This window comes from Ursus americanus, chromosome 16 (assembly GCF_024610735.1).
Source record: "Ursus americanus isolate L20-20 chromosome 16, mUrsAme1.1.p, whole genome shotgun sequence".
Lineage (NCBI taxonomy): Eukaryota > Metazoa > Chordata > Mammalia > Carnivora > Ursidae > Ursus > Ursus americanus.
In genome coordinates, this window is record NC_142142.1 from 31575129 (window position 1) to 31590744 (window position 15616).

At 37.1% G+C, this 15616-nt stretch overlaps 1 protein-coding gene across 1 annotated transcript in view; it reads right to left on the reverse strand.

Annotated features, from left to right (window-relative positions):
- The window catches only part of DEUP1 (deuterosome assembly protein 1), a 60580-nt gene that overhangs the window by 36404 nt on the left and 8560 nt on the right, over positions 1-15616 (reverse strand). The window contains exons 4-6 of the mRNA XM_087868018.1: positions 13116-13250; positions 9144-9257; positions 6905-7147 (exon numbers count right to left, since the gene is read on the reverse strand). Coding sequence (XP_087724144.1) covers positions 6905-7147; positions 9144-9257; positions 13116-13250 — 492 coding nt within the window. The remainder of the gene's footprint in view (positions 1-6904; positions 7148-9143; positions 9258-13115; positions 13251-15616) is intronic.

Genomic DNA, 15616 nt, shown 5'->3' on the forward strand with positions numbered 1-15616 from the left:
AAGCCCAAGTGGAAGAACTGCCTAAAGCAAAAGGAAAAAAGGAAGGAAGATGGGATGTAGATAAGTAAATGCATCTGGATATGGAGACATAAGACAGTGGCTCTCTGTTGGCTTCTATTTTCCTTGTGAAGTAAAAAGATGTCACTAGAAGGAGAACGGGAAGCGCGGGCATGGGAGTGATTTTTTTTTTTTAAGATTTTAGTTATTTATTTGAAAGAGAGAGAGAGAGAGAAAGAGAGCATGAGCACGATCGGAGGGGAGGGGCGGAGGGAGAAGCAGCCTCCCCACTGAGTGGGAGCCTATTGCGGGCAGGATCCTGGGATCATGACCTGAGCTGAAGGCAGACACTTAATTGACTGAGTCACCCAGGTGTGCCCAAGGGAGTGATTTTTAAGAGTGGAGAAGGTTTGAAATGGCCTGCAGTGGGAATGGGAGAATTAGCTGATCGAGCAACAGAAGAGGATTCCTGGCAGTGTTGAGTGCTCATTTGAGATTTGTGACCATGACCTGTTGAGTGATTTTCTCCAGCAGCACTTGGCTGTTCTCTGGGAGACAGGTTATGGCAGAGTCCTTTCAAATCATCATGTTTCTTCTACTCACTTATACGGAGAAACTAATATTTATTAAGTGTACCTGACCCAGGTCATCAAATCCATTGCCACTTTAAGTAGATGAGGAAATTGAGGGCCAGACTTGGTCCAAAGTCACAGAGCTTACAAGCGACAGATTTTAGAAAAGAAAAATCCAGGTCTTTTGTCTACTAGTCCAGTTGGAACATTCAAAATGCAAAAATAATTGGTTTCACGCAAAATTAGTGAAACAGACCTGTAGCTTGTTGGTAAAGACAGGGTGGGGTGTTATGAGGGCAGGAGCCTCCTCTGCTAATAAGGGCTGTAGAAAACACTACAGACATCTTTAAAAATCATTTGTTCAATAACTCCTTGTATATATCAATAACAGATTTATTCACATATAATCCACATACCATAAAATTTGCCCATTTAAAGTACATAATTCAGCGGATTTTAGTATGTTCATGAAGTTCTGCAGGCATCACCACTAATTCCAGAACATTTTCAACCAAAATAAACCCAATGCCCGCTAGTAGTCACTTCCCTTTTCCCTCCCCCTAGTCCCTGGCAACCACGAACATATGTTCTATTTCTGTGGAACTGTCTATTCCGGACATTTCACACTAAGGAAGTCATACAATATGTGCCCTTTGCAACTGGCTTCTTTCACTCAGCATAATGCTTCCAGGGTTCACCCGTGCTACAGCATGTATCAATATTTTATTCCTTTTTGGTGATGGATAATATTTAATCATATGAATATACCACATTTTTGTTTATTAGTTCATCAGTTAATGGACATTTGATATTTCTTCTTTTTGGCCATTATGAGTAATACTGCTATGCTATAGAATTTCATGTACAAACTTTGGGCGATGTTTTCTTTTTCATTAATTCTACCCCTGAATCCACAGAGCCTAGAAATGTAATCATGCAGACAGTATAGGCCATATGAGTTCTCAGAGAAACTTTTTTTTTCTTTTTTTCCCCCAAAGCTTTAAATTTATATTATTTTCCGGGAGACCTAGAGACCTGGGTTTGGGGAAGGACCTCGTTGCCCCAAAAGCTCCTGACTGACTTGGAAATAAGAGTAAAAATATATTCCAATAGATGATTTAATAAACTTGTTTGGGAAAAGATGTTTGGATAAATTTCCTGTTTCAAACGTGGGGATTTTTCAGATGAGGCTAAAATTTCAAAATAAACAAAAGAAATGTGAAACAATAGATTAGCAAGTAGATGATACAAATCAAAAATAATGATTTGACACATTTTTCTAACATGAATGAATATGCAAAAGATTTTAACGATAATTGACAGAATTATGTAAATTGACTATAAATGTACGAAAAAAGAAACTTTGCTGATACAGGTAAATTGAGAGTTGTTTTTTGACTTATGCAATATCCTTTTGAATTCAATGGTAATAATACTGAGTTGACACAGAATTAGTGAACTTATTTAACTTAGAGGTAGTTTGAAAATTGGCATGCTTTTGCATAAAAGTCAAATTAATTATTTGTCACTGTGGATGCAAATATTTAGGAAAATGACTCTTTGGTACTTGATTCAGTGACTAGAACACCCTCATGTTTGTTTGGAACGACTTAGGTATGCAAATCCACTTTTGGTTTTTTTAAGTAAACTCGACCCCAACGTGCGTGCGGCACGAACTCACAGCCCAAAGATCAAGAGTTGCATCCCTACCGACTGAGCCAACCAGGAGCCCCTGTAAATCTACTTTTTTTAATTGTAAATTTTTCGACATCTAAACACAGATCAAGTATTTCCAGTGACTACTTGGCTTCCAGATTGAGATATGTTTTAAGCGTAAATACACACCAGATTTTGAAGACTTAGTCTGAAAAGAAATGGAAAATACCTTGTTAATAACTTTTTACATTGATTATATGTCAAAATGACAACACTTTAGATATATGTTGGGTTGAATAAAATATATTACTATTATCTATTAATTGCACTCTTGTCTTATGACTTCTGTGAATGTGGTTACTAGAAAAATTTAAATTTAAATTATAAATTATTTATAATAATTAAATAAATTTAAATTATATTTGTGGCTTGGATTATATTTCTACTGCACAGCGTGGCTCCAGTACCTTGATGACACATTAACAAGCAAACAAAAAGGTCCGTTTTGGGGGGCACGGATATTAGAAAAATGCAGAACAATTTCTTTTTGTCACCAATCTCCAGTGGGAAATGCTGCACATTTTTAAACCGTGCGTGTAGTACAACATAGTAAATAAATATGTGCAATGGAATTAATACGTATACTGACACATTTCAAAGTTGTGGAAAGACAAGTGAGAAGATGTGATTCACGTGAAAATTCAGACACATCTGGCATTAAAGTGTGTTGTAAACTAAAGGGAATTTTATATACGGTAAGTGACAGTAATTCAAATTGAAATGGTTGTCTTCTTAAATTCATGTGCGAGATGTGGGACACTGTCACATGACAGGTTTGCAAAAAGAGAAAAGCAACTTCTTTCTAAATATATGCACTGGTTACGTGATTATTTACCTCTAATTATTCCCATTTGGTAAAATATAAATTTTGTAAAACAAGTTTAAGACCCATCTGTTTAGTTAGAAATTCGCCTAATGGTTTGAGAGCACTGGTTTTTAAACCTTCAAATCAGCTACCAAATAGTAAATAATTGATATCTTCTTATTTTGTATTTGCTTTAAAGCAAGAGAATGAAACATAGGTCAAATTTGGAAATAAAACAGGGAAAAGGCCAAATAAAAGCATTATTTCCAGCATTTGTCTTCTAAATGCATCAAAAACAAGTGGTGTTTTCTGGGGCATAGAAATCTGACCTGTTAGCTACCTTGAAGTTTTTGAACCAAATGACTTCTCAAAGATCTTTTCATTAAAGCTTTAACATATTTTTATGGGTTAAGCATACTCCAGAATAATTTGGTTTGTTTTTAATACATGCGATTCTTTTGTAAAATATAAAATGCAGATTCTTAGTTTAAACTTAATAATGTTCCTAGATCCAAGGATATTTAAATTTTTTAAGTTAACAAAAATCTATAAAAATAACTTTGGCAAATTTTCTCATAGAAATTGGTATATAAATAAAAATAAATAAATAAATAATGGTCGTATTAAAATGTATCATTAACTATGGAAAATATAAAATAAGAGTAAAGAATGGTGAAGAACATGAGAAAAATCATATTTCAAAATTTAAAGCAAGGCTTTGCAACCTCAGCACTATTTATACTTTGGTCCAGATAATTCTTCATTGTGGGGTTTGTCTTGTGCGTTATAGGATGTGTAATAGAATATCTGGCCTCTATGCACTAGATGCCAGTAGCATCCCTCTCCCCTGCTGTGACAACCACATATGTATTCAAGCATCACTAGGTGTCACTTGGGGAGCAAAATCACTCCACTAGAGAATCACCGATTTAAAGGAGAGTTGTAACAATTAGGGGCTACTAATACTGTTATTTTATAACCTTCGGTATAAATATTAATTAGATTATTTCACAATTGACTTCTATGAGTAGCTGGGTTTTTATTTTGTTAGTATATACTCAGGAACATTAGTAAATTATTACGTAAGTTAATATACATATATATCAGGAAAAGTCAAAGTGGATAACAGGGACTTTCCTTAGCCCAGACAAGCTATGGAAAGTTCTCAGGAGTGCGTGCATGTAAGCCCTTAGAAGTCTGTAGAGATCTTGGGCGGGAGGATGAGTCATATCCTGTTGAACTTGGGTCAAGAGGGTAAATCAATTAAATGATATTGCTAAAGGACAGGGAGGCCTTGGCCATCAGGTGGTCCGAGGCCTCTAACTTCCGGCTACACGTTCAGACTCTGGTTGCACTTTCTCTCTTCTTGTCAATAGGAATGTCAGTGTGAGAAGTATTCGTTTACGGCATTCACTTGGAGCGAGGGAAGAGATTATAAACTGAACTGGGAATGTTAATGTATTAATGTTTCTCAGCGTACATTCTTCCTCTATTTGCAACAATCTTTCTTTTAACCAGATTCTCCAACTTCCTTCCTGGAAAAATATAAAAGATAAAGTTCTGAGAATGAGAAAGGTGAAGTTGTTCAAGGAAAGCATTACAGAGAAAGTTAGTCATGCTGCCAAGATAGGGGAACAGAGGCTTTTTCTAGAATACAGGGTAAGAGCATAGCCATTTCTATCTTACAAGTGAGCCGAAGAACCAAAAGCTGAACCTCAGCCTATAAAAGAGGATGTTCTTGGATGCCGTAAGAGGTCCAAACAAAATTCTCTCGGGGAGATTAAGAGGAACTGGCGTGAGTAAAGAAGCAGAACCCACTGAAGCATGCAAGCAGACTTCATAACTGGGCTCACTCATGAAACAGGTTTAGGGCAAACTAAAGAGAACAGAACAGAAAATAGATTTCTGGGGACCAGACACAAAAAGACCTCGAAAAGGGACAAAGAGGACTGACTCCTCAGTTTGTGCCGGATGACCTAAAGCCCAGCAAAGAATATTCAGGAACGACCCACAAATATACTGTCCTTACTTATTGGTTGTGATCCTGGTGCAGACTCCAGCAGTACAAAGACAGCTGCAGAGTGTCTTGAAATAAAAGCCAGAGGCATGACCAATTGTCCCAGGCCCAGGGAGTTGGAGAAGGAAGCCCCTGAGAGAAAACACCCTCCAAAGCAGAGGTCCTGCAGACCCAGTTCAGATGGGACCGGGTGAACTGACAGGCACACTGAACACGGGAGGCCACCCGGACAACCTCCCGAGTAGAAGAATAAGGGCTAGTCTTTTTTTTTTTTTTTTTAAGATTTTTTATTTATTTATTCAACAGAGATAGAGACAGCCAGCGAGAGAGGGAACACAAGCAGGGGGAGTGGGAGAGGAAGAAGCAGGCTCATAGCGGAAGAGCCTGACGTGGGGCTCGATCCCATAACACCAGGATCACGCCCTGAGGCGAAGGCAGACGCTTAACCGCTGTGCCACCCAGGCGCCCCTAGTCTTATTTATATTATAGCAAAGCTGGAGAAAATACCATCAGTACCTTCCCTATTTCTAGACAATTTGTGGCTTGTTCAGTGTTTAGGATTTGTGGTTTAGCTTGCTTTGTTTGTTTACATCTATATTCCGATTTGTATTAGAATAACACTCCCCTCCCCACACAAAGCTGGATTGGGGGATGGAGGAGCTGTCCTTCTCTTAGAAATGCCATGGAACAGGAGAAGATGGGAGCCTTGTGTTCGGTCCCTCTACAGACACGGAGAAAGAGGAACATGGAGGCGTTGATGCTGGCAGAGAAAGAAATAAAAGAACTAATCCCACTTATAATGTGGCAGATGGGGGAATGAGGAGTTGGCCCAAGACTAAAAAATGACCCTGGGAGTTTAAGTGGAGAAATATCTTAGAGAAGTGGCAGTCTGCTCGACGGTGACCTCCAAAGTATATCTTAGCATGAGGAAGGAATAGAGTGGGACTAAGAATGGGCCAGCTGACATGTTTGAGTTGGTGGAAAAAGGCTGAATGCTTGTAGGTGGGAGATAAGACTAAAATGGGGGATAAAACTATAGAACGTGTCAAGTAACTGGAATATCCATGAATAAGAAATATATATTTAGTAAAGAAATTGGTAATGACCAATTTTGATGATGCCGTATTACCTTCTAAGTGATGCAGAAGTAGACAAGGAAAGAAAGGAAGAAAGGAAGAAAGGAAGAAAGAAAAGGAAAAGAGAGGGAGAGAGGGAGGAAGGAAGGAAGGGAGGGAGAGAGGAAGGGACAGACAAGACTGTTGGGTTAAAAAGAGAATTAATGCTTAGAAAAACCAACAATCGCATCTGCCTATGTAGAGATGACCTAAAAACAAACAAACAAAAAACCTCCAAACTCAGGCTACTTGGTAAAAGATTATGGTAAAGTGAACAGTGATAAATCCCAGGGAGTGACCTCCATGCCTCTCATTGAGGTAATTAGATTGTCTCCAACCCAGGATTCCTGCAAGTCAAGGAGGCACAGGGTCAGAGAGAATCGTGGGGACACAGGGTGGCCTGTGGCCAGAGGGCCATGGTGTTAGGCACAGGGGTGCGTAAGTGAGCGCTGTTCTGTGCCGTAAGGCGTCATTCTCCACTGCTGCAGAACGCACGTCCACGCTGCTGGGTGAAGCAGCTATGGGATTACCGAATTTACTCATCAAGTGAGAGTTACTTACTGAGAGGAGACAGGATCTGAATTTACACATGGAATAGAAAATTAGCCTTCTAATCCATATACCTGTTCAGCCACGAATTCTACAACTCGTGGGCAGTGTCAGCTGTAACATAAATAATCACCTGGCACTGTCTTTGGTACATCTTCAGTTCTTGCAGGAGCTTCTGATTTTCATCCTGTAACTTATTCCTGCTTAACGCTATTTCACTCACAGCCGACTTCAGTTTTTCAATAATGAACTCATCTCTTTCACTGGTTTCGCAACTGTGATCCGGGTCACATGTCAACCGAGGATCTTCCGAGCTGCTGTCTTCTATGCACTGTTTTTTACCGCTGAGTTGAGTTTGGTAACTTTGTGCCTGTTTCTGAGAAAAATTAAGACTGTGTTGATGAAACAAAATATCGTATTTACGCTTCCATAAATAACATTCAAGAATGAGAGAAAAGACTTGGGAAAAACATCTTTCAATATGCTTATAATGGAGCTTCGCTCTTGGTAATTCAGTCTTGTGTTTTTTTTTCTAAAACCTAAATTTCCGACGAGCTAAAGAGAAAATATATTTGTAGAACCTCAGAGCAAAGATGTAGAGTAGGGGAGGGGGCTTGGAGTGGGGAAGTCTTACTAAGCCAGAAAAAATGTTCAGAAGAGGAAAATTGTGGGTACAATTACACAATAGTTGAAAAGGTCTACATGATGAAAAATAAACAAAATGAACAAAATGAAACAAAGACAGTTGGATTGTAGGAAAGAGTTGTCAACACATATAACAGGGGTTAATTATTCTTAGTGTACAAAAACTTCTACACATTCATAAGAAAAAGAGAAACAACACAAAAGAAAAATTGGCAAGATTTATAAACAGGCAATTCACAGAAAAGGAAACGGAAATGACTACGAAGGACATGAAGAGATGCTCAAGCTTACAAGTAGTGAGAGGAACGCAAAACAAATCACGCCATTCTGCTCCCAGTCCACGTTGGGAAAATCAAAAGACTGATAACATTCCATGTTGGTGAAAGTACGAGTACCCCCACAGAATGCTCATATGGAAATTACTATAATCTTTTGGGAAGTAATATGCTAGTATTTATTTTAAAAATTTGAATAGACAATACCCTTTGGCTCAAGAATTATTTGTGGGATTTTTAATCTAACAAAAGAAAAATACTAGCATTTAAGATGTATGTACAAGGACATTTATTACAGTATTATGATAGCAAAAAAACTAGACACAACCTGAAAGTTCATCGGTAAGGAAATGATCGAAAGAATTACGGTATAGCTACTATATACTATGATAAATATGGTACTAGAAACCAAATTCTATTAAATATTATGTAGAACTAAGTAATGACTTGAAAGAGTATTCAGGAGGAAGGATAATTATTAAGTAGAGTAGCAAAATTTTAAAAAGGAAAAATATATAACTTCCCCCAAATACATATTTTACATGTTTGTACAAACAAAAGAAAAAATATGGAAAGAAAAACACCTATTATTAAGTGTTTGTATTAAATTGATAAGAATGGAGAAGATGAAGTTATTAATTTCACATTGGATTATTTTGTATTGTTAAATTCAGAGAACATATATAATTTATGTAATTCAAGTAACGTAAAGAATGAAAAAAAAAAGAAACAAAACCAAATAAAAACCATAGTTTCTCACTGGCTTTAAGAAAAATTCCAAATTCCTTGGTCAAGACTTTGAGGCTTATTATAATCCGTATTCAGTTCACCAGGCTTACCATCTCCTACCCCTCCTCACCTTCCACAAGGACTCGCAGCCAATTGGCCCCTTTTCTATACCCAGAATTTGCCTTTTGCTTTCTTGCTTCAGCGATTTTGCTCCTGTTACTTCCACCACCCAAAATACATTCTCAAAATACATCCATTCTTCAAGGTCCAGCCCTAGGCCTACCCCCGCTGCAGGATATTTGCTCACTATCTCAGCCCCAATTTTTCCCCTTATTCCTCTGAGCATTAAAAGGATTTCCCATCCACTTGCCATTAATTATCTGTAAATATGTACATGTGTTATCTCTGCCTCTAAGCTGTAAAGTTCTGGAGGTCAGGAACCAAGCAATCTCAGACTTTCTAAGCGACTTGCCCATAGGCATGCAAAAACATATGTTATTTAATGATATAATAACAATGATCACTTTTAAAAGTACCATCCTTTGAGACATGTAGACTAAATTGACCATTACAAATTTTCCTGCACTTGCAACTTTACCCGGTGTTAGATCTACTCTATTTTCCTTTGATTGGCATTGCAATCTGTAATAAGATTGATTACAAAAATAGTAATAGGTAACCTGTATTTTTTTCTAAGTTAAAGGATAGTATTAGGTAATGTACCTGAAATTGATTACACTTCTCAGATAATAATTTTTGTTGAGCATCTAAAGAAACCAGATGAGTCTGATATAGTATCTCTTGCTTGTCCCACTCTCTTGACTTCGCTCTAAATTCCTTTTAAAAAAGTGGAGGGACAAACATAAATTGAAGAAAATTATTCACTTAAAAGCACAATGAATAAGCCTTCTTTCATTTGTACCTTTCATTCTAAATACCTACAGCCATTCTTTCCCCATTTGGAAAACAAAATAAATATTAAATTACTCATCTTGGATTTATTGCTAGATACAGTTTCTGATTCTTGTCATCAAACCTGTATCCTTAGCTTTGTTTGTTTGTTTTCATGGGATGGGGCTTGGACTGATTTAGTGACTGTCCCCTTGTACCTTTCAGAGCTACTGTCCAAGGTTAAGCCAAAATCAACTCATTCTGGGGAACAGAACAACATCTCAGGCCCGATTTACTCATACCACCAGAGCTATCCTGGGGAAGAAGTGATGGCATGAACTTGATACAACATACTCAGCCCTACAAGTTTTTGTTCAAAGCAGTATATTTGTAGAACATGAATGTTCACAACTTAACACAAGGAAAGGATATGGCTTTGGGAATCAATCAGTCAAGGAAGGCTATAAATTGGGAGGCTCTTACAGTAATTAAAGATGACCTGAAATTGAGTGGTGGTCATAAGGTTGGAAAAATATGGATAGGCCCCTTTTAAATATATGATAATACCTTATGATAAAGAGACCGCATTTATTAAGATAAATGGAAACAGCTCATTTAAAGTTATTGACTTTGATTCTGACATTCAACAATTTAAAATTAGGTACACAAAAACAGAGTCTTCAATAATAGTGATAAATTTTCAAAACTAGGCTCTTGTACAAAATTGCTTATATTTCAAATCAGTACAGTGCCGATTTTAAAAATTCCTGTTTACTTTTAATTTTGGAGGGAGTCTTTGGAGTCAGAAGTCACAACGTGGGCAAGGTTGAATTACACGGCTCATATCTTTCAGATAATACTAATATTTAGCAACACCCACCCAACATCTCAATCTTGAAAATAAATATTTCCCGACATGCTTTAAGAGGATGCAGAGGCATTAACCTCAATTCTTCACAAATTCTACAACAGGTAGAAATGAGGTCAAGCAGGAGGCTAAGCAGGTTAGAAATATGGGTCACAGACATCAGCAGGTGTGTATAACAGTCTTGGCTTTCTTGATCTTAGAGATGTATTGATTTCAAGACTGGTTTCAAACCAGCACAATATATCCAGTAATTATGGGACCATACAGAAACCTAGAGAGCTTTATGAGGATTTTTGTAGAAACTGGGGTGTCCCACCCCAGGTTCCATGGGGTCTGTAGACTTGCCTAAACCTCCAGAGTATGTTTTCTATGGCTAGAAAAGCTTTTCTGGGTTTTCAAGGTTGAGAGTGGGTCAGGATCATTAAGATTAGAGTTTCTAGGGGAAGTCCATTATTATACATATGTTTTTTAACCCTTTTACTAAATATTAAATACTAAACTAACATTCCTTCAGTGATGGTTCTATGTCAGGGACTCTACAAACCTCCACCTGTAAGACGACTTAACTTTTTAGTGTGAACATTTCACAGTTACATAAAAGTAGAGACGTAAAACCACTCCCATGTACCCTTCACCCAGTTTGACCACCATCAACCTAACCATCTCTATTCCACCTCTCTGCCCTTTTCCTGTTGGACTATTTTAAGGCAACTTCCAGACCTCATTTATTCTCACCCCTAAATGCTTCAGTGTGCATCTAAATATATACTTATGTGTATTTTTTTCTCCCATAACCACAATGTCTCTGATAAGTTATTTGAATCCAATTTATTGGTGAAAAAATGAAATCTCTGTGAGGCTAACAACTTGCCTATAGGTCACAAGGCAAATAAATGAGTCAGTCAGGAAGTGTTTTAAATTATAAACTGTCATGTTCTTCCACATCAACATGCTATCTCCCATTTCTCTATTACTAGACCAGTGAATAAACATTTGTCCCGAAGGAAAAACATGCTTAGATACAGACTAAAAGCGGGACAGCCCATCTCTTACGCATTAATTTTTCAGATGGCTCTAAGTAAAAACAGGTACATGAAGTGTTTCCATAATTATACAGATTAAACTATCTATACAGTGTGCTTACAGATTTTTATGTAAGTACAAACCTATCAGGTTATATATATATATATATATATATATATATATATTTTTTTTTTTTTTTTTGAGAGACAGAGAGAGAGAGCATGAGTGGGGGAGGGTTGGGCAGGGGGAGAGAAGAGAGAGAGAATCTCAAGCAGCCTCCATCCCCACCATGAAGCCTGACATGGGGCTCGATCTCAAGACCCTGACATCATGACCTGAGCCGAAATCGAGTCAGACGCTTAATCGACTGAACCACCCAGGTGCCCCAGCTCATATTTTGCTACTAATTTCATCTATAAATTCATGAAAACTATTTTATGTAAATATTTTGTTTCCTAAATGTAAAAGTGTTCACACAAAGAACTTAATATTAATTTCAGGACTTCTTTTTTTGTCTGTACAATTTATATGACTGTGGTTGTCCCATAAAACCCCATGAGAAGTCAGTCAAAAGGCTAATCAGTGACTTGATCTCTGCATTTTCGGTGAAAGCATATGTATTACAGTGCACATCTTTGGGCATCTTCTGTGAGACCAGGATATTTCTGAAGCCGGTCTTATCACACCACTATGAAAGCCAGGTGGTTACACGTAGGGCATTTTCCTGTAGACTCAATTTTACTTAGCAGTAGTCATTTTGTATCTTTTAAAAAACCATATATTATTCAGTAGAATGTAAAATTCACAGGAATTCAAAAGCTAAAACCCAAGCCTTCCAGCAAAGTTCTTGCAACAGGCTGGCTTTAGGGCTGTGATCTTAGATTTTTCTTTCTTCTTTTAAAGATATTTTGGAGGGAAAGTTTGAGAATGACTATGAGTTGAAGAGTAAAATGATGAAAATCAAACAGGGCAACGACAATTAGATAGGAGCAAGGAGATAAGGGGCAGACCAGGGAAAGGGGCAAACCTGAACTGGAATATGGGGAGTAAGAGAAAGGGACAGATCAAAGATTCTCAGCTATCTACCTGGGTGACTGGGAGAGGCCAACCATTATCTGTCAGCAAAGGAGAAGAAAGGGAAATCACAGGCTGGTGATGGTTGGGGGCATGCTGGGGTTTAGGGCTTGAGAATTAAGAAACTGGAGAGGGCTAACTTGAGGTCAATTAACAAACAATAATGGAAGCCCTAGAAACTGGGCTCAGGATAGAGAACAGGAATTTGTAGTGGAATCTACCTGCTGTTACATGACCTCTAGCAGGAATGCTCAAGAGCACCGAAAAATAGCCGGTTTGTTTTTTCTAAGGTTGGGAAGTTAGGGGATAAAAATAAGTGCATCTGTGAATAGTAAGTCTTTTTAGGGACGGATATCTCAGAAGCTCTGGGTAATATATGGTGGCTATCTTGGAGAGGCACTACCTCTTTAAGAAAAAAACCCTGAAACTCCAAGCCCTGTTCCAAAAACTGTTATGAGGCTTCATTGGGATTTAAGTACCTAATAGTTAAATAGCCATTAAAAGATTTATTAGATATTCAATTTAACTGACCCCAGGGATGTCCTTCAATTTCACTCAACATCTGCAGTTTCTTTGAACTCTTTTTTTTTTTTTTTTGGCTTTCCAAAAATGCTGATCTGTATAAAAGATGCATAAATCAAAGTGATGTTTTAATTCACTAAGTGCCCAAAGGGAAGGTGCACTAAGAAAATACACTGAATGAGAAGCTGATGTGTAATGGTGTTTGCTAGCACAGCCGTACGTGCCACGGTGCACGGCGGAGACGGCCAGCCCGCAGCAGCAGCAGCAATCAATCCTCACCACGCATGAAAGAAACTAAGAAAGTACATACGGCTCACCTCTAATTTCTGGTTCAAGTTGCTCAGTTCAAAGGGTATTTCTTCTTTGAGGTGTGGTAACTCCTTCCGCCGAACTTTACTTTGTTTCATCTGGTGTAGTCTCAGTTTCTCAAAGCTATTCGTCAGTTTGGAAAACTGGAAGTAAGAGAGAATGCTAACGGCTCACTGTGCCTGGTGCTTCTGACTTGAATTCACGAGAGTTCTCTCCTTGGGCACCTCTTTGAGAATTTAAGTCATGATTGGAAAATGCGGTAATGCTTAAATGTTCTGATGAGTGATGACAGGACCCATTATTAAAACTAAGTTATTGAAGCTGAACACCATTCGGTTTTCATGTAAATTTGGGACATCATTAACTGCACAGTTAAATGATTCACTCGATAAATGTTTTGTTTAGCTTTGTTTTAACCATATGTAGCAAAGCTCACGTTTTAAAAACCAAGTTTTTTTTTCTTTTATTTAGTGCCATCTTGTGTTGACAATTTTAATTTCAGTAACTCCATCTATAAAATAACAAGTCTATATTTTATACAAGAAAACAGAATACTGAATTTAGAAGATACAAACAACATGAACTATTCATGTTGATGTAAGTTTAATAAATTTAAGTATCAAATTGATACAACCGTTTTCTTACCAATAATTCTTTTAACTTAGACTCTGTACTATTTTTTCTGTTTCTTGTTATACCTTCAAATAATAGATTAAAAGCAGCATGGTCCATCAACATCTGTGAAGAAATTTCTAGATAACTACTTAACAAAAGTTTTTTGATTTTATTTTGAATTTTGAAATAATTACACAATATAGTTATATGGTATAATATTAAGCCCAGGAAATCAACATTGGCAGGATCTATGTGCATAGCTTTATGCCATCTTATCACATGTGTAGATTTGTGTGACCACAACCACGATCAAGATACAGAACCATTCCAACAGCACAAAGACCTCCCTGCCTTTGTAGTGACACTCATACTTCTCATCTCCCACCCCTAACCCCTGGCAATCAACTATTTTGTTTCTAGCCCTATAATTTTGTCATTTAAGAATGTTATAAAATGGAATAAAATAGTATGTGACATTTTGAGATTGGCTTGTTTTCAGTCAGCGTAATGCCCTGAAGATGCATGTGTGTATCAATAGTTCATTCTTTTTTATTGCTCAGTATTATTCCATGGTATGGACGGAACCACAGTTTGCTTGACCATTCATATATTGGGACATTTTGGTTATTTCCAATTTTTGGCTACCACAAATTGAGCTATGAATGGTCATGTCTACTTTTTCTGATATTAATATGTCACACTTGCTTTCTTTTTCTCATACCACTTTTAAAATTGAGATATAATTCACCTCCCATAAAAATCACCTTTAAAAATATAAAAGTCTTTGGTTTTAGTATATTCACAAAGTTGTGCAACCATCATATTACCTAATTTCAGGATATTTTCATTACCTGCAAAAGAAACCCCAGAATATTAGAATGATTAGACATTTGCTCCTGCCTCCAGTCCCTGGAAACTACTAATCTAGCTTCTGTCTCTATGGATTTGCCTATTCTAATCATTTCATATTAGTGGAATCAGACATTTGTGGTCTTTTATTTCTGCCTTCTTTTACTTAACACTTTCAAGGTTCATCTACGTTGTAGCATGGATGAATACTGCCTTCTTTTTTCATGGCTGAATAGTATTCTGTTGCATGGATATGCCACATTTTATTTAACCATTCACCAATTGATGGACATTTGGGTTCTTTCTACTTTTTGTATATTACAAATAATGCTGCTATGAACACTTGTGTACAAGTTTCCGTGTGGATACATATATTTATTTCTCCTGGGTACATAACTAGGAGTGGAATTGCTGGATCATATGGAAACTCTGAGTTTAACTCTTTGAGGCACTGCTGAACTGTTTTCCAAAGTGTACCATTTCCCAGTATTACTGAGAATGTATAGGGTTCTAATTTCTCCATATCCTCACTGACACTTGCTATAGTCCATTCTGGTCCGTGTGAATGGGTATCTCATGATTTTGTTTGCATTTCCTTAATGACTCCTGATGTTGAACATTCTTTTTCATATGCTTATTAGACACTTGTATACCTTCTCTGGAAAAATGTCTATTCATATCTTTGCCCATTTTAAAGTTCACTTAGGTCATTAAAGTTCATAGAGCATTTACTTATTATTGACTAGTATGAGTTAATTTTTAAAATTCTGGATACTAGTCTTTTATCAGATATATGATTTGTAAATATTTTCTCCCACTTTGTGAGTTGTCTCTTCACTCTCTTGTATCCTTTGATGCACAGAGGTTTTTCAATTTTGGTGAAGTTAAATTCATCTGATTTTTCTTGTGCTTTTGGTGCCAAACCTAAGAAACCATTGCCTAATCCAAAGTCATGAACATCTACTCCTGTGGGTTTTTTTTCTAAGAGTTTTATAGATTAAGTTTTTACATTTAGGTCTTTAATCCATTTTGAGTTAATTTTTAT